General features: G+C 33.5%; 1 protein-coding gene across 2 annotated transcripts; it reads left to right on the forward strand.

Moving 5' to 3' along the window:
- Positions 1 to 1829: 1829 nt before the first annotated feature.
- Positions 1830 to 19426, forward strand: LOC146160374 (protein tweety homolog 1-A-like). 2 transcript variants are annotated; one of them, XM_083384718.1, is made up of 10 exons: positions 1830 to 2279; positions 3714 to 3883; positions 4088 to 4199; positions 7396 to 7604; positions 7909 to 8001; positions 11671 to 11743; positions 11995 to 12213; positions 16322 to 16563; positions 18049 to 18271; positions 19036 to 19426. In XM_083384718.1, exons 1-10 carry the CDS (start codon positions 2160 to 2162, stop codon positions 19075 to 19077), a joined length of 1503 nt encoding a protein of 500 aa, XP_083240844.1. In that variant the 5' UTR covers positions 1830 to 2159; the 3' UTR covers positions 19078 to 19426. The 2 variants fall into 2 exon arrangements, with proteins under 2 accessions (XP_083240844.1, XP_083240842.1); XM_083384716.1 differs by having other exon boundaries at positions 1831 to 2279; positions 7906 to 8001.
- Positions 19427 to 20612: the final 1186 nt, after the last annotated feature.

The raw sequence follows: 20612 nt of genomic DNA on the forward strand, positions 1-20612 counted from the left end.
TGTGCACTTGCGATATTCGGTACACAAAATGTTCACTAACGATATGTGGACCTAACACTTCACATTCGAAGGTGCACAATGGCAAAATATGCATCTTAGAGCACAGTATTATATATTGGAAAAGGCTATTGGCCCGGCAACCGGTTACCGAAGTTCGATAAACGCTATAGAATTAGTTTGTGACTATGAAGTACCTCCTTGTAAACAATATTAAACTTGTTGAAACACATATTAAAGCAAGCACAATGTTTGAGTTAGGGTGTCGATTAGTGTTTGAGGAAGGATGTGTCAAGTATTATTATATTTATTATTTTTTATTATTGCTTAACCTACCTAAACGCTAACCCTAACCCAAATAATGTTCATTGTGGTAGGATTCTAGACAACCTGCAAGTTCAAATGCACATTCGCGCGATGTGCACATTTGGTGCACTTTTCGCCGATGCACATTTTTTGAGGCAGCCTCATTCGTTAAGGAACTTGTCTAAATTTTGTAACATTTCAATTTTCAAACCAGTAGTCCAGTAATGGTGGACTTATGGTAAACGGCATTAAAAATATTATAAAAATTTCAAAAAAAATATTTCTCCGAAATGACAATGGTAGTCTTTTAGTCAAGTTCATTTTTTTTAATTGGGGGTTGGGGAAGTTCTTAAACTTTTTATGCCGCGGAACAATAATATGTTTTTGCTTCGCGTGGATTACGGTAAGCAGAAAATTTTCAGAGATGAAGTCATAAATTGACGTCACAATAGAAATAGACTTCTGAAATTTGCTAATTTCGCCGATTTCAGTCAAAAAAGTTAAATGAAGTCTTAATACATTCAGTGTTCAGTGCAAAACCATTTTATTTTTAATTAAAATATTTTGTTTAAAAAATTCACTACTTCTTAAATATACACTAATATTTCCTTTAGGCCTTCATGAGCCCCCTAAAACTAGTTCACGTACGCCCAAAGGGTCCATGGACCCCAGTTTAAGAATCCCTGGAATAGACGCTTGGTTTAAGTATTTTCCTTTTTTGTTTTTTGAATAAATAAGTTTAATAATATAGAAATGTAAGCATTTTGCTGTTATAAATGTGATTCTTATCAACTCTAGGGCGCTCTTTCACTTATGTACGTGAAAAGTTATGCAAAAAACAAAACAAAATAATACCGCATACCACAACGCATATTGGTTGGGTTAGGGTGCGGGTTAGCGTTTGGGTGAGCCCTCAACCAAACGCTAACCCGCACCCTAACCCAAACAATATGCGTTGTGGTATGCGGCATTTGAAGAAAGTTTTGTTTTTATTAATTTCCACGTACATAAGTGAAAGAGCGCCAACTCTAATTTAAGTGTAATTAACCGAAATTAGAACGTTGGATGCCAGTTAAAATCGTTGTGATATACCAAGTGGCAAGATCTAGCTTTAATAATCACCCAGCGAACCATAAGGTGATTTTGATGCTGATGGAATTTCAATAAAAACGAGATGTATTATTTTAAAATGTTTTTTTTTGTGGTTATTTAGGACAGGTAAACTAATCTCAAATAACAGCTGACAGGTTAATAGAAAATTTGTGCTAGGTGCTAGGCATACATGAAACTGGCTATGGTTCTTGTCTGTTCGAAGGTCAGCCTGGGAAAATTAAAAAAGACTTGATACTCAATTTGGACACTAGATTATAATTTAAATACCTCTGGATTTGAATACTTAAAATCTGATATACTACTTTGAACAACCCTAGTTGTAACGTGATAATTTGGGGCGCTGGCCTAGAATCCTACTACAACAAACATTATTTGGGCTAAGGTGCGGGTTAGCGTTTGGTTTTGGGTGAGAAATGTAATATTGTTGAATAATAATACTGACCCACCCTTACCCAAACACTAACCGATACCCTAAGCCAAATATTATGTGTTGCTTTAATTATTGTTCAACGCTGGGGTAGGATTCTAGACCAGCGCCCAATTTTGATTAACATATTAATTAAGAAACTCAAATTGTATATTAAAGGTTATATTGATTTATTTTTTAGATGGTTAAAATGTACCACCTTGTAAATTAGTTTAAGTGAATCAGAAACAGGACGTGAATGTTTCATTGTTTATATATTTACATGTAAAGTAAATTATTATTTTTACTCAGACTAATATATGTATATTAAATCATAATGGAGCATTACTTGCCAACTGAAGTTGCAAAATTATTGCATATGTTACCCCATTTCAGTTTTAACTTCACCTATTTAAAAAATCCTACATTCACTTTGGATAATGAATCTTATTTACAGGTAAGTTTATGCACTATTTTTAATTTATTTGTTGTGTTGACATAAAATCCATTTTATAAAAACAGACAGCAGATTTTTACAAAACGTTCACTTTATGGTGCTTTTTGACAAGATTTTAATTTAAAAATAGTTTATCATTTTGCTTTACCAAACAACAGTTCAATAGATCTATACATTTAAAGTTTTGATATATTGGGTAAGTTTCTAATATAACATAGTCAAAAGTTATTAAATAACCCTTCCGTTACTCCTACAGTTCTGCATTGGTAAAGTTTAACTTTTGGTAAATTGATGCTGAATTTTGAGAGTCTGGGTAAATTGTTTAAGGTGGCTGTTTTCAAACAATTATTGATTGCTTATTTTACCTGGTGCCTTTGGAAAGAGTACTACTAAAATCAGTTGTCCTAATAAGATTGTAGAGCAAGACAAGGCTAGATTAATCTTGCATGCGGTGAGGTTTAAACTCATGACTATGGATGTTCAAAGCAGAATATTGGCATATGTGTGTGATCTAGCCCTTCTGGAGCTATTTTTTGCCCAACGATTACAGCTAATATATCATTAGTACACTGAACTGCCAGTACATCAAAATTTTGTTGCATGAAATTTATTTGCTATTTTAGTATGTTAAACTCACTGTGGAAAAGTCTATTAGAAGCCGACAGGCCTATAATGAACTTTAATCTTTTGGACAATACCATTCCTCGCAACTTATTTTAACCTTATGAAATTTATTGATACGGGGTTATGAAAAAACTTTTTGGCATACATAAAAAATTATACAAATTACACACGGGCAAGAACCCAAAATTGATTTGCAGTAAAATTGCATGAAATGCTTGCCTGAAACTGAAATATGTTAACTAGATGTGATTTCGCAAAATAAAAAATTTACCTGATGTACACAAAATAGGCACCTTACTTTTTCATGGGTTTAATGTTTTAAAACCTACCGTAAGACAGAAGACAAAATCAATTGTTTGTGTTACTGGGTAATATCCTATTGGACTATATATTGTTATATTCACTTTACAATTGTAATACAAACTTTTATACATCCCATTAATTTTTTGCTTATCGTGACCCTTGAACTATTTGGACTTGTGCAGGCCTGCTGTAGAAATATGTTTGGGGCAAAACCTATTCATTGCACACCATTTCATCTATTTTCAGATAATGTTTGAATTTTAACTCTAAATCATTTTCAAAAATGTTCAGGCTTAACATTCTGCAAACAGCTCTCCTAAAAGTTGCTTTTATTTACATCATTATTACCACCTTTACTTTGTTAAACAAGAAAGGATTGTGTTAACCTGTCCTCTAACCATGCTTTAAAACCTGTTTGCTTAAATATTTGTCTACAAATATTATATATATATATATATACCTAAAAAATATTTATAAAAAGTATGTTGGTATGGTGCTTGTTTTTAGAGTTTGGCAATTGTTGCCTTGATGCCTGTTGTACTTCTCCTTATCACAATGATTGGATTTCTTTTCTACTTTTGTTGTATTGGTATGAAGGAATCTATGCCAAATAAGAACAATAGCTCCAGTTGCTACTGCAGTGTCTGTCTTATGATAACATCTATCATGCTTGCACTGTGAGTTACAATAGTTTGTAGTAATCATTGCTTTAATGAAATACTTTTGTCACAATACAAATTAAATTTAACTTGATTTTCAATAATACATATTTTTATATCTCAAATTTTGACAATAGTGGTCACCGTTCAGGATTTTAAAACGAAATTTCTTGCTGTAATTAACTTGATAAGATGTTTTTTTTATGTACAAATTTTAAACAGGGGAGGAATTGGCATTGCATCTTACGGAAGCATTCAGTGCCAACACGGCCTGTACTCTGCTTCATCTGCTACTATGGACATAAACCAATCTTTTTCAACAATAACTATTAAGGTATGTCATACTTCAGGTTTTCTTGATCCATTAGCCGTGCTGCACAAATTTGGATTTGATTCTATTACTAAAACCTTTTTTCTTTAATGTTTAGTTATTTTTAACAATGAGCAGCCAACCTGTGTCGTGTCATAGTAATTTTTGCATAAAGTATGCAAAAGTCGTTGTACTAGTTCAGGGGTCGGCAACCTACGGCCCGTCAAAGGAATTCATCCGGCCCGCCGCCTATTTGATAAAATAGACACGACTATATTCACATACTTTTTGACTATTTTAACTACGTGAGTTCAAAAAATTTTCCCGCTACGCGCCGATCTTTATACATTCGATTGGTTTACGTTTTGTAATGTCTTTTCAAAAGATTCAAACTTCTTTACCGTGGCGGCGTGGAAAGCTGACGAGTGCGTCACGGACAAACGGAAAACGTATTTAAATTTTTTTGTCTTTTTTTAAACATTTTATTATTTTCGGCAGCGTAATAAAAACTGGAAAGAAATTTAAAAGAAATACCGGTATACCAAAAAACAAGGTGCTCACTTGGCTCGCCAGGCCCAGACTTTTAAAAACTTAGCAAATATTGAATTAAACTAACCAATAAACTTATCGCGTTTATTCTAAGTAGTTTCATTACACTTTTCATTAATAGTATGGATGACAACGTGTGGACTCGAATTTTAACCAAACAAATGCTTTTTTTCGCGCTTTGCGCCAACACTTTACTGTCTCCTTAAATGTAATTAAATACGTCTTTAAGTGCAAAAAACGATACCCGCCTGATTTACAGTTGTTCTAACATTTCAATAACACAATTCTTAGTTAACTTATTGTGCGGTCCGCAGAGATCTTTCTAGTTTAGTTTAGGCCCGCAACTAGAAAAAGGTTGCAGACCCCTGTACTAGCTGCTGCCGGATAGCATGTCCTCCTGCTCGTCTAGAAATGCTCAAGACAGGTTTTTAATATTTTTTTCTGGTTAATAAAATATTTAACCAATGTTTTAAACATAATAAATGCCAAATTTGAAAATTCCCCAATATTCCCATTATTCCCGGGTCCTTCAAAATTCCCGAAAGTTTCCAGGAAAGTTTCCAAAATTCCTGGAAACTTTCCACCCCTTTACAACCCTAGTCATGACCTGCTTGAAGCTATTGAATGAGAGTGGGGTAAATTAAAAAAAAAACGAAATTAATAAATAAGTTTTGTTTTAAGTTACGTGTCTCAATTTTATGTTCTATTAGCAAACCCTAAACCTAATAAAAAAAAAGTTACATGCCTGTTTTCTACTTTGTTGGCAGTTTGTTTTACTAATAAGTCACATATGCTACCAAAAGTTTCAGTTTACTGTTTTTCTGAAAGTCTCTCTCTTTTTATAAGCAATGTTAATTCATTATATGGGCAAACTATTATGTTTTAGCAAAAACTGGTGTTTGTATCAAGTTTATTTTTTTCGTTTGCACAACTGACAGTTGTTTAGAAGGGTAAACATTTTTTTCTCCGCTATAATTGGCAAAATTGGATACAAATTTAATTTGGATTCTAATTTAAGGATCCGATAAACATCCCTAGTTAGTGCTGTTAACAACCACTTGTTTCTTGTTCACAATTTTTTTACATTGTAAGAAAATATTGCAAAGGGTGACATAATAATTTTTAAGGTTTTACAGTCTTTTCAAAAATTAATTTATTTATTGAAGGAATTTTTGTTTTATGTTAAAGAAGTTATTTTGGAGCAAGGTTGGTGAAAAAATATTTTTTTAGGAGTCATTTTATTATCATCACATAAAATTTATTTCTTATCACACTGCTTTGTCATATCTTTGAATTTATAGGTGAAGTTATAATACTTTTGACCTTAAACCAAACTAAAACTGTATTATACATATGAATATTTAAAATTATCCTTGTTAAATACCCAAATTAATTATGGCCCATTGCCACTAAAAAAATACTTACAAAACTAACCCATTGAAATATACCACAACCGCAACCCCTCTAGGTATATATTTGTTTTTGGTGGATTTGTACATATATTGGGATTTGGGTATATGTTATAAGCAACATCATATTTAACTGTAATTAAAATTAAAATATGTTCATTTCTTTAGTTTGTAGCCAGAATTATGTTATTATGAGTTAAGCTTTTGACTTGTATATAAATTGAGTTAATCTGTATGTTGACTAACCTTTTAAATTGTGCCTAAGGCTAGACATGAGATATCATTGTGGGCTACTCCCTGTGATTAATGTGTTAATTCTCATACGAACATCAGTGTTGACTTTAAAAAATATGTTATGCAATGTGTGACTAGTTAATTCTCCACTCACACTGTATGTTATATCAGAAAATGGCTTGAGTCTTACCTATTACTATGATTTAACAAAATATCTAATTTGACTTTATTAATGACAACATAACAAAAATGGAAATCAACTTTTATTGATACACCTAATGTAAAACATTCTGTTAATTAAAAACTAACACAAGTTATAAAGGCATTAACTATTCTTGACAATGTTCACATCTTTGTGTTGTAGAGGAAAATGTTGTTAAAAACAAATTTTTTTATATGTGAAATTCACAAGTGAAGGGTTGTTGCAATACTAATTTATTTCTTGTAACAATCGCGCACTACCCAGAAAACTGTTACATAGAAGTCCATAAATGAATATTTTAAATGTAATTTTTATTAAATGTACATGCTATCAATATTGTCCATGCCCTTATATTTTAAAGTAGAAATATGTTAACTCCTATTAGTTGACTGTTACTTCATAGTGTGATGGTGATTAGTATCAACATAACCGTTGAGACTCTATTACGGGGGTGGGCAAATGTATTCAATGGAAGAGCCATTTGCAGAAAAAAAAAAAGTTCCAAAGAGCCTCAAAATTGTAAACCAAAGCTTACTGTCTTAGCAATGAAATGGAATTGACTTGCTGTTAACTAATTCTACGAATTCTATGTCTAGTGTTACATCATAAACCAAATGCTGGCCTAAATAAAGAAAGGAAAAAAAGAGAAACGTTCATAAAAGGTACTCTTGGTATAGCCTTTACAATTTTGTTGAAATTTTACGAAGAGCCACAAAATACATGCCGGCGAGCCGCATGTGGCTCAAGAGCCGCAGTTTGCTCACCCCTGGTCTATTACATCAATAACATTTGTCTAATTTAAGTTTTTTCTTTCTGTTTTTCAAAGGTGCATGAGCTTTCTGATTTACTAGATGGAATTACTAAACAAGCAAATATGTTAGTGGACAATAATCCCCATACTACTAAAGCCACAAAATATGTGAATATTATTGGTATGCTAAATACCTCCTTGAAAGATCTCCCCGAACAAACAGAAGGGGCTAATGACCGTTTGGAGTGGATAGTGTACTTTTTTGAAGAATTTGAACTTTACAGGTACCACATAACCTAAATGGTTCATTTAAAAATACTTTAATTTTCCAAGTATTGGTTCAACACCTCTAAATAATGAGATGCAATGCAATAAGTATATTTTGATTTTGTAAAAGGCTGAATCTAGTCTGTGTCTGTAAATTATCTTCTACAAGGCAAAGGATGCCTATCCTAAATGATAATAATTATCCAAAATAGTGTTTTTACCATAATGTTTTAGCATTTTGTATCTCTAAATGACTAAACTCTGTATTTTAGTGAATATTAGCTAATAAATGTATTCATTTTTACAATTTTCTGACAGAAGAATATCCACCTTTTCTCTAATTGGACTCTTAAGTATAGTCTGTCTTTTCGGGATGGCTGGGGTGTGCTTTCATTCCAAATGTCTTCTCGTCATGTAAGTGTTTGTTAATTTTCCTGAAAGAAACAGTAGTTTTATAAAAAAAATGCGCTTAGCGGAAACACTGCATGCAACGTATATAATGCAGACACTTTGTCAGGCTTTAGAAGCATCTTTTAGCCTACAGGCAAAACATAGCCCAAACTAAACCTGTCCATATCTAAAACGCCAGAACTTGCATTAATAACAATAAATGTATTTTATAACGTTAAAGTTAATAATAAATTAATTCTTTATGACACTAATTGACACTCTGCACAAGGGGTTGATACGCAACCCCTTGTTGTTTAAAGGTGTAGCGGGATCTTTAGGGTGACTGATAGGAATGTTCAAAGTAGAATCCAAGGGTATTGTAGAACTTCAGGTTTCGAATCTAGAATAACGAATCCAGAATATTGAATCCCAGTATCTTTTTATTAATTTTAACTTCTATTTTGTTGGGGGTGGGGGTTGGATTAATTATAATATATATATATATATACCCTTCAGTGACATCAAATAATCGCATAACATTTGCTAACATGTGTTTATATAAATAATTGTAATAAAAAAAATCTTTCAAATGTTTAACATTGTCAACAACTGCCATTTAATGCAGTTGTGTAAACTGCAATGCATATCTTTATAAAAAACAAAATAAAAAATTAAGCATAAAACAAACTTAATATTCTGCCCATATAGTAAGTCCAATGCAACACAAAAAACTCTTCACCAATTCAGTCCTGTTATATAAAACATTGTTTTGTGTCAGTTCTACTTGGATGAAATTCCTACCAAGTTGCTCTATACCAGTGGTTCTCAAACTGGGGTCCGCGGTCCTTTTGGGGTCCGCGAGACAATTTTCTGGGACCGCGAAGCACCTAACAAAAAAATCAACAAGACGCTCCTGAAGAAGAAAAATTTTTGTGCAATAAAATTTTCAGGCAACTTACTTTTCCAAACCAAGCTCATTAGTTATTCATTAACGTTATTGCACGCTTGAAAGTTGAATTGTCCATTGTGACGTCATAGTGTTGCGTTGTGCTAGTGAGAATTATGTTTTTACAGCTTGCTGCGCTGCCACTGTGGGCTGTACGGTCACGGTTTTAAAATTGTTCGTTATTGCTAGACTCAAATAAAGTGATTCGTTAATTAGAGGTTAACATAACAGATAGCAAAGAAGCAAGTGCACCCGTCCCATTGATACAATTAAAAACAACATGTTATTTTGAGTTTATTTGTGTATATTTTTAAGGACTGTGAGCAATTAAAAAATTGCTGGGGGACCGTTACGTAATTTTTTAACAAAAGTTTGAGAACCACTACTCTATACCAAGGTCATGCAACTGTTTATCACGTTGGTCTACAATGTACAATTATGATGATGCTGCTGGCCAGACAATCAAACAATACATAAATTTTCAACAATTTATTTAATGGAAAAGCATACAAAATCAAGTTACTCTTTGAGTAAGTGTTTAATTAAATTGTCTGCTGTCTTCTCCAGAAATCTTGTCAATGTCAGCTATGACCCAAGAAGTGTCAAATTGAAGATGACTTGACAAATGCAAGCTGATTCCTGCTTTTGTCTCTTATAGCTATGTTTTTCGAAAAAATGCTCACAGAAGTATGTGCAGCATTGTGTTTTCAAAAATCTGTAAAGCGGGTTTCAAATGCCGAAGTTAACATAATTTTCACAGTAAATATCTTAAAATTGAATTTTTTTATTTTCAAGACAAGGAATGTGAGTCAGGAATGCTTTGCTCAACAGAAATAAAAAAATTAGTTTTTTGCTTGAAATATGTTTGACATCTGGGTTGCTACCTGATGTTTTCCTGAAAGGGTGATGTCAGTTAAAAAAGAAATATTGTTTAGCCATGTACCATCTTAAAGAAAGGAATCATATTGATCTATACTTTCATAAAAGTTTAAATATCTATCTTGAAATTCCAAAATAAAAAGTGGAAGATTTGCTCAGCCATCTAACTGCATAAAAAGTAATTTACAACCCAGTATTTTAAGAGCTTGCAGAAACAACCTGAACTGTTGATGATTTAATATCTGTGCTTGATGTAATTAACACACAAAACAACGTTTTCATGACTTTACCAAAATCCGGTACTTTTGAGCTTCTCCTGATGTATGATGTATGATGCAATGACTCCCGAAATCTTCAGTTTTAATTGCACCTAAAAATGTTTGACAAATCCATTGTTTTTGCCATTATCTATTCGATAAGCAACTGAAAAACTAGACAGACTTGTTTGGTCTACTCAATATTTTCTTCTCTGGAGACACATTTTCGATGATTTTCTCTAAACAATTCTTTAACAATTCAGGATCACTTTATAGCTCTTCTTTTTTAGCAATTGCTTGGGATATCTTGAAGCTCAGTTTTGTAACAATCTCAACGTCTATCTTGTAACCATAAAATACCTCTTGCTGTTTGCTCAAACACTTTTTCAATTGCTGCATTTAACCAACCTGTAATTAGCCAACAATGCTATCATAATTAGCTGAGTGTTTTATGCAATAGTGTTGGTTAATGTTGTACTCTTTCTAGTACTACTATAGTGTTTTGACAAATTAGGCAAACTACATCTTGATTTTGTTGAACAACAAAGTAATTTGCATTCCATTCGCTGTTGAACTTCTTTTATGATCAACCTTCTTTTGCTTACGAGTACTTGTAGACATGTTTACTTTCTAAGCTTTTTTGTAGTTAATGTTAATATATTCACCACACTCCACCGATAGATTAAGATTATGTTACTAAATCATTATCAAAAAACATGGCAGTTTTCTACAATGCACACCATGACTCAAAAATGAGGTGTCGTCAGTAGTCACAACACACTAAATTTATTCACAATAAGTCAAAAATGCCAATGATACTGTTACAAATAACATCTAACAATACAAGTTTTTTTAAATACTGGGCTACTTGACTTAGCCTGTGGTTTAGTTGACTGAGCCACATAAATAGGTATCGCGGGCCGTACATGGCACGTCTCTGCTCTATACCAAAATTTAAATAAATGCATACAAACAATTATGCATAGGCAAACTTTTTTCTCATGACTAAAAAGGCACACAAAAATCATATATAGTTTTCGAAAATTTGTTTGTATAGGACTGTGTTTATCAACATTTTTTACAGCGCTAAAAAAACCTTTTGGCCAAATACTTAGCATTGGTACAACGGCAAAGCTTTGGTGACCCAACTATCTTCACTAAACATTTTGTAAGTGAACAAAAAGACAAAAGGCATAAAACAATTTGAAATTAATTAGTATGACCCATGTCTTCGTATTTCCCCTGCAATTTTAAGAATTCCATTAAATCTAACCATATAAACTACTGCAATCAGCTCACCAAAAAATCAATTGCCGAACCAATATTGGGTTACAACCCATAGGCTGAGAAACACTGGTATATAGGAGTTTTAAATTGCTGTGTATTTTTTATGTCATTTCATATCAAACAAATCGAGGAAATGCATGAAGCTATATTTTTAATAACGTTCCTTTAGTAATTATAATACTAAAAATATGAAACAGTATAACAAAATATGAAACCATGTAAAAGTTGTTTGCGAAGGAAATACATTAGTATAAAAAATCATTGTAGTTTGACTCACACTGACACCCATAATATCTAATTGAAAACACTTTTGTACATTTTTAGAACTACTTTTCTGGGCTTGGTATGTCTTGTTGCCTCTTACCTTCTCATTGGTGCAAACTTAATGGCTGGGGTGGTGAGTGATTTTTACTATAAATAATTTTTCATTTTTCAATTGTTAAAGCAGACGACTAGCATCCAAACAATTTTACTATTTTTTTTAAAGATAAATTAAAACTTTACATCAAATTTGCACTTATAACATGACCCTACAGCTAATTGACCTTGACTATAGTCAGTTAGTGGTATAGACTAAATTAAACATAATGCAAGTTTAGAAAATCATACTTTACCAGGCATATCTGTTTGAAAAGTAGTTGTATTTAGGCTACTTCTGACTTTTGTATGGATCCATATGGCTACATCCACAGTCAAGCTGTGGGTAAACTATATATGAGCAATGCCACTGCACAGTACTATTTGCAATGTTCACAAGAAATGGGGGCTAAAGATCCGTACGCCCAACTTGTGACTAATTTTGAAAAATATGCTAATAAAGCACAAGCTCTCCTTCAAGACCTTAAACAAGAATTGCCATCAGATGAGGTAATGTATAATGTCAAGTTTCTTTTAAGAATATTTTATGTGCAAATGTATTTAAAATTTTTGACATTACATTATAAGTGTGTTAAAAAAATTCCTAAAATTTAAAACAAACCAAAATCTTATGTTTAAACAAATATATATAGTTAATTTCTTTAATACAAATCAAACACCTATTCAGTTGGAAATTTGGGTACTTCGACACATTTTTTGTCTGTACATAAAAGGAAAGTTTATGATGCATGCATTACAATAAAGACCACAACAACAATTCCTTCAATTTCAACTTTTCTCAGTTGGACATCAGGCCTGGATGAGCACAAAATTGATAATCGTACTTAGCAGCAACAGGCACACACATGTAAAATCCTGTTATAACACAACAAATATAAGACAAATCACAATGAAACAGTCAAACTGGCCATAGTGGATAATTACTTTCATACAAAACATAAGCTACTTACATTTATTGTTGTAAACTGGTTTCAACTGGTATTCCCTGGGTTATTAGTCAAATAATAAATATCTTGTGAAGCACCTGCAGATCTTTTATGAAACATTAGTGTTCTGTGGAACACTGGTTGAAAATGGTAGTTCCACCTTAAAATAATTTAAAGGTTAACGATATAATGTAAATTGGTATGTAAAACGGTAAACTAAATAGAATGGCACAGTGGTAAACACACACCAAGCTGCGGATTGATGTCAGTTTTCAAGGCCTCTGTTACTGGACTATGTTCAAAAGACTTACCACACAGATCTTTCAAAAGGGTAGTCCAAATATGGCCCTGAACCAGTGTTCCCGCAATTTTTTTACCATGTTCGCAGGTGCCCAAAGTTTTGCGCAAGAGCGCAAAGTGCCCAAATAGGCTGGGTCGGATTAAAAGTTGTTGCCAGGTATGCAAAACATGCAAAAAGTATATTTATTATATATTTCTGTTTTTATTAACTCCCATATAATATTTCTGTTTTTATTAACTCCCAAATTAAATCTCTAAATTTAGTTGGTGTTGTTTGTCCATCGCATGGATGTTTTTGTTGCAAGGGAAATAAGGAGCAATGTGTGTGGGAGAGTGAGCGGCTAAGCAATTTTCACTTTCCAGTGGTTACGTTTTTTCTTACATTGGACGCCGTTAAGAACCGGGTTTATATGCATCAGGAAACTTACATGGACATTGTACTACTAACCTACCCGAAAACAACTTTGATAGTGCTTTAGGCCAAAGCTTCTTTTTACATTGTGTTGAACTACGCAAAATTTGGGCAGGGGTTCCGAACACTGCTCGGCCTTGCCAGTTTTTAATGACATAAATTCAGGCTGTTTATTTAGTCGAACCATTTAAGGCACAACACACAAAAAACAAATTGGGCACTTTTTTATTCGTACTTCGCTCAAATAAAATTAATTTGAGTACTTTTTTGTCTATACAGAGCTCAAATAAAACTCATTTGGGCATTTTTTGTCCGTACGTAGCTCGGATAAAACTAAGTTGGAGTAAACATAGGGTACATAAGATATTATATTTAGTAATCCTTCGCAAGCGCCCAAAATAATTTGTTTTAGGGCAACACCGCCGGGGAGGGGGAGGCACAACTGTAAATTATTATTACTGCCAGTTAAACTTAAAGTTGTGATTTTCTATAGGCTTCAGAGGCCTTTCTTGTGACATTCTATAATGCATTTTATTAAAAAAGTGGGGGGAGGTCACAAAGGTTTAAGAACCCAATGGAAGAGAGCAACCACTGAGAAGATTGAGAACCACCGACCTGGATAAAAATTTGAATGAAAGTTAATGTCGACTGAAGTCTTTATCAGTCAACAGACAATAAACACAATGATGGTTACAAAACCTTAGTTCCTTAATTAGAATCATACACCAAGTTACAAACACTAATAATAGTTAACACAGCATAAACATAAAACTTCACTTACAGCGCGACAAAAGTAGATGTTACCACTAGCGAAGGCACTTCTCAATCTGAAGGACAAACGAGACACGTTTATGCTCTTGGGAAAGCACGCCACTAGGAGCAGTGTTTGCCCCACGCCACTAGGAGCAGTGTAGTGTTTAATAAAATAAAACACTAAGGTTAACAAACTCATTATTTTTTCTTTTCTTAAAAAAGTGAATCGCAACGATTAAAAACATTTACCAACACATGCAATAGATGACAAACGCAAGAATAGAAACAAAACATTCCATCTCAACACAAACTAATTCACTTTGTTGATGTGCGCACAATAGGGCCGTCAGTACAGCAAATTACCTTGGCTCCCTTGTATACTCATGCAATCAGAGCAACCGATCAACCTCAAATTGATCGGACGAGAAGTAAGAACCCGATGATAGGTTGACCTACTCCTCAGGCTTCTGATGACCAACGTACTTATCATCTGGGCGAGGCATCCAACCATTGGATATAAACTCAATTCTTCTTTTCACCCTCCTTGCTTAACATGCATTGAAGTAATATTGCTCATCATTGGCGAGGTGTGGACATTTACCACAGTCTTCGTACTGCGCTGCATCTGTGATTTTACTGCTTACAAGCGCAACTCGTTTGGTGTGCGCTTTACTAGGTTCTCTACTAGGTTCTCTGATTTTGAGAGCCAATCTTACTGGATACAACCATCTGGCCAAATTGCCAGGGCTTCTCCATTTCTTCCGACCATAGAAGTGGTTGTCACCAGGGTTGTGCCTCCTCGGAAAAACACCAACACAGTAGTGACCACTAGAACAAAAAACAGTTCAACGTCTTTGTTTGAACATTGTTGCTTGACCACGAGCAAGATCAAGCTCAGCACCTACTTTCTGGAGTGACGACCTGCTAAGCAACAGAGGCAAGGCTTTCTTGATGACAGAAACGTTAATGCTGCACAATGTTCCACCAACACAAGCAGGAATTAGGGCTTGGGATTTGGAAATGACTTTCTTTCCATCACTAAACTTAAAAACTGTTCCCGAAGGAGTAATTTTAATGTCACATTTAAACTTGGAATGTAAATTGCGTAAATAATTATGCAGCCACCGTTCACCACATACAGTTAACTTTAATTTATCGAAACCTTTTCGATGTCTTGAATTACTTGTTACAAAAGATTCTTCTTTAACGTCAATATATTGTGACAGTTTATCAACAATTGGGCTTTCGGTAAATATACGTTTTAGAGTAGACTTCATCGATTCGAACCTAAGGTCACTTGCAAATGTCAACGCCAATTGTCGTTCTATAGAAGTTAAATTAGCGCCATCCAACAGTTTAAAAGAAAGAATTGTATCTGGCAATTCCATCTATTGAAACATCATCTTATGCGATAAATGTTCAAACTCTAGAATGTAGTCAATCATCGTCATATCACTACTTTTATCAAACCTTGTAAACTTGGTGTATGTAGAGTACGCATCATCTACAGACTCCGTCTTGAACGCTGCATCGAGTTTTTCAATCAACGTTGACATTCCATTCTCTGCGTGTAGTTCCTCGCCCGTTAATTGCAAATCAGCCTTTTCCGCTTTCGGGTTGCCCTCTAGGCCCTCCAGTAGAACAATAATTGCTTGTTCTTTCTTGACGACGCCCGTCACAAGCTGCCACATTTGTACCTTGTTCTTCCATGCAGAATAAAGCAAGTCGTCTTTAAACTTTGGTGGAGATCTTTTGGAACTTGTTGCCATCTTGTGTATTTACTATTGGTTTCCTGTAACCATCCTCTGCTACCATCTTCTGCTACCATTGAAAGTTGACTGAAGAATAAACACAATGATGGTTACAAAACCTTAGTTCCTTATTTCGAATGAATCATACACAAAGCTACCAACACTAATAATAATTAACACAGCATAAATATAAAACTTCACTTACACCGCGACAAAAGTAGATGTTACCACTAGCGAAGGCACTTCTCAATCTGAAGGACAAACAAACGAGAAACGTTTATGCTCTAGGCGGTTTGCATGTTTTTGCCGAACACATCTCTAAGTCATTGCAAACTAAATTTTTGCAGAGCGTAATGAGTATAGCATAGAAGGTTGCTGACTTGCAAAATTTTGTCCTAAATTTACTAATAGTACTTTTGCTTCTGGCATTTTTAATAATGTACTAATATTTTCAGATGTTTATTAACAACATGGCTATGAATACAAAAGAATTGTCAATTATAGTTGGCATTTTGTCCAAGGAACTGAAATGCAAACAGGTGCACAGTTCCTTAAAGGTGTTTATAGACTCCTTCTGCACCTCAGCAGTGGAAGGCTTGTTTCTACTTATTGTCTCTCTGATTTTTACATCTTTTGCACTCACTGCCGTTTTATGTGCTTCACCAAAAACATGGAAAAGATATTCAAAGCATACAGAGTAAGTACATTCTATCTTTTGAAAAAACCTAGTTCTAGTACTACAGTACGCCATGACATTATTTTCACTTGCAGCCAGATAATTTTTTTTTTAAACCATGGGCACTATATACCAGGGTAGTCCAATCCTAATTTGCTTGAGAACCAAACTTATTTAATAAAGCCCAGGACAAATGTAAGACCCTTTAATTTTTAACTGTATTTTGTCTTAGGGCAAAGTATCGGGCCGGCAGAGTTAAACCGTGGTCGCATCTGGCTGCATCTGGTTGTTTGGTTACTTCTGACTTAGTATAATTATTTAGAATGTTCAAAGTAGAAAACCTTAGTAATTTAAAAAAATGGTATTTTCTATCTATAAAGAGTAGATGGTAATATAGTGTAATCGATTTTGATTAGTCTAGTCGATTAGCTTACACATTCACGCCAGTCGTATGTTTTTACGTTAAACCTACCGTACAATTTATTAGGTTATAAACATATATATTATCATAAAATCCACTTGTTGTATTATTCCTGTTTTTACTGTTATTGTCGGAAAGTATTAAGTAAATGCACTCCACCTTCCGACATGATCATAGCAAACACCATCGACAGTAAGCGCATTCACTGTTTTACAGTGTAGGTTACCTTACATATTTTTTGAGAAAAATGCCAAAAATATCACATGACCAAAATTCCTTTTCCCTACCACGCATTCCCACTTACAGAAGTAACTATTTGACCGCAAGAAACACATTGAGCCACAATAGTTTCTTTATCTGGTCGATAATGTACTGTTTCTGTTGGTGTTACACCAGGCGACTGAGTAACATTACTTTTTGGTTTACATGATGAATTGCACAACCATTTCAATTTAAATCGTCCATTACAACACAAGCTTCAGCAAACACACATCAACGCCAACGGTACAACTTGATATGAAATAATGTTTTTAAAGCCCACAGCTTGAAATCTACTTACAACCACACAAGAAAGTTTATTGCAACGTTAATTGTTTTACACCGCTCTGAAAACATGAGAACACCAATTTGCAAAATATTTCATACTAAGTTTAGAACAACAAATTAGTTAAACTTATATATGTCCTATTTCTTTACCTGGGAAATGGTGGTACTTTGTAAAGTTCTAGCATAAGCTCTAAATTGTCTCACATTTTTTCACTTTTTGTTAATAGTTTTGTATGTATGATATACAGGTTTACAACATTTTTTGTTATCAGCTCTATAATTCGCTGTAAAAATGGAAGTCACCATTCCAGTAACATTTTCACTGTTTATACTTAAAATTAAAAACGTTTTGTTTCACAACCCTTGATGACCCCCTTAAATTGATATCTAATTAACCCCAAAGCCAGTGTGTTTTTGTAAGACCATTGCATTTAAGGTTAAATTTTTTTGTTTGTTTGTCTGTAACATCCTTGTGTTCGAAATAGCTAAAAACAGTTGTTCGCTTTTTTATTGCTTGTATTGTTTCTGTATATATGCAGGAGCCACGACAGTGACTTAGATCTTGATGACGTTTTTTTGCCGACCAACCAACCACAAGTTATTAGTCGGATAAACAATCCGCTGTATGTTTCCCACAACGAACGAGGTTCTGGCCGGATGAGCAGCAACATCTCTTCCACCAACTTACCTGTAACTTCCAATGCGCTGAGCTTCTTTAGGCAATCTGAGGAGAACATTACCTTACTAGAGCAACCGCCACCGGTAGGCTTTTACAACTGGTAATTATTTTTCTTTCAGGAATAGGCAAGTTCTAATTTCACGATTCGTAACTTTTGTGTAGGCTGTTTGAGGAAGAATAAATATTTGAAAGTTTGAATCCAGAAAACTATTATATATCATTTAAAACACAATAAAACATCAAAATGACCTATTACATCAAGTATTTTGAAGTGAATAAAATGCCATATTTTCTTTGCTTTGATGCAAATAGTTTTATCTCTAATTATGTTTTGAAAAATAAGTATAACCCATAATTATGCCACTTATCAGCGCTCTTTGGAAGGAAAGGGTAAAAGTATAGTGGTATAGTAGATTCGTAATTTGATTGACAAGCCAAACACAGGGTTGCCACAAATTATTTGAATCTAAAAGTCTCTAAAGGCCTTTAATTGATATACGTTTTGAATCTTAAAGTCTATGAATAGTCTTTGAATTTTACTTTATATCCAGCTTATGTATTTAGAAGGTGCTGTTAAAAAACATTTTTGATTGTGTTGAGTTGACCATGGCATTACTGCTGTTTTGTTCTTGAATGATATTCAAATTTTACAAATTTTCTTTAAAAAGTCTTTGAATGTTTTTTTTTGTAAATTTGTGTAGCATCCCTTTAAACATTTTTGATTTAAGTGTTTGTTATCCTAGGTTTGATGTAGTCCCAAGGGTTCGAAAATATTTTAAATTACAAATAAATTATTATCAGTTAACTATATTTTCCAAACTATTCACATTTCTATGCTGTCATTTAGTATTCACCTCCTCATCCAACCTCACGTTACAATGAAGATTGATTGTCATGCAACTTTTATACTTTGTAGTGTATTGTTTTCAAAGTACCACGAAAGTGCTGCATTTTCTGTTGTAAGTTGAAATACTGAAGAGTTTTTTTGCTTTGTTTCTGAGTAAATGTCAACTAAATGTCACGACTTATTTTATACTTCTCTTACACCATTTTTTTTTTGTTATTTTTTAAATTAGAACCTAGTTACAGATCAATCAGCAAATATACTTACAATTTCCAATAAAGTAAAATTGCAACCCAATGTGCCAAATTGTTTTGAGTAAAAAAAAAACGAATTAGTCGCAAAAAGTAGCTAGCCCCCCAAAAAAGGTTGTTTACATAAAAATGAATGCTTAAAATTAGGCGTCCAATACATGTCGAAGTTAATCTGCTAAACACTACCCTATTATTGCTTTAAAACTCGGAATGTTGGATTTAATATGTTGTTTTACATGTGTGTACATCAGTGTTCTTTAGATTTATTGCTGTTAGTTTACCAGGGAGTATGGTGCAAACCCTGTTTCTGCCACAATTTTGCAGTATTGTAATTTAGTGTCTATTTGTTTTATTTTTTGGAGAACATATTTACGTTTTAACTTTTTGGTGCAGAGTGTTGCATCTGTTCGTTTTACCTTTTTGTTTATTTGCTGTTACTTTTCATATAGGTGCTATATATTTTTTTTTGCAAAGCTACTTGATTTTTCGTATGTCTAATTGCCCAAAACAAAAATATCTGTTTAATATTACTTTGTGTGAAAAATCCAATTAAAGTTCAAATTATTTTTTCTCAGGTCATTTTTCAAATATAAAATGCTTTTAAAAACTTACAACATTATTTAATCATTTTACCCCTTCCATCGCTAAATTTTCACAAATGTTATTTAAGCACATTATTTTAACGTTGAGTTACCATGTAAAATAATTACACCCTAATGGCCTACTAACCTAAATACAATCCGCAATCTACGGCCCTTATAAATTTCTTCCACTTTACTCCAATAATAAAAGTTGTGCCTGTGGTGGCGCACACCTATTTTGAACCAGAAAAAAATAATCTTCGTTGAAACGAACTGTAGTTTTGTTATTTCATGAAAGTTGCATTTCTTTTTTATGGTCAGTTCGACTTGCGTAGCAAGTTTACTAGAAAAATAAATACGCTGAAATTAATGACTTGCTTTGCGCGTTTTTCTGGGCAACTTATTTCACCGGGACCGCTATGCTAATCTCTTGATGTGGTTTAAATGCTTGTAACATTCACATTTTTATTTTCATTTTTGCCAGATGTTTGAAATTGACGTCAAAAACTGTACAAACTTCAAACATCAAAAACTATCGCACTTTTAACTCTCGTGCAAATATCAAGTCATTTTATACTTTATATTAGGATGACCTGAACAAGGATTTTTTACATCTGAATTTATGGGCATCTATTGATTGATTTAGTCGTTGAACACTACGTTATTTGCTCGCAATAAAGAAGTTCACCATTTTTATTATGGCCTAACTTTACAAGCATAGCAAGACGTTGACTCTCAGCTGACTGAC

Source organism: Ascidiella aspersa, chromosome 3 (genome assembly GCF_963924565.1).
Source record: "Ascidiella aspersa chromosome 3, kaAscAspe10.2, whole genome shotgun sequence".
In the NCBI taxonomy this organism is placed as follows: Eukaryota; Metazoa; Chordata; class Ascidiacea; order Phlebobranchia; family Ascidiidae; genus Ascidiella; species Ascidiella aspersa.

What these genes read in the sequence shown, in the direction of transcription:
- LOC146160374 (XM_083384716.1), top strand. Translation starts at nt 2,160, where the DNA reads ATGGAGCATTACTTGCCAACTGAAGTTGCAAAATTATTGCATATGTTA. An exon ending in TCCAAATGTCTTCTCGTCAT is followed by an intron (nt 8,002 to 11,670) that starts GTAAGTGTTTGT and finishes GTACATTTTTAG; the next exon opens with AACTACTTTTCTGGGCTTGG. An exon ending in AAGAATTGCCATCAGATGAG is followed by an intron (nt 12,214 to 16,321) that starts GTAATGTATAAT and finishes TAATATTTTCAG; the next exon opens with ATGTTTATTAACAACATGGC.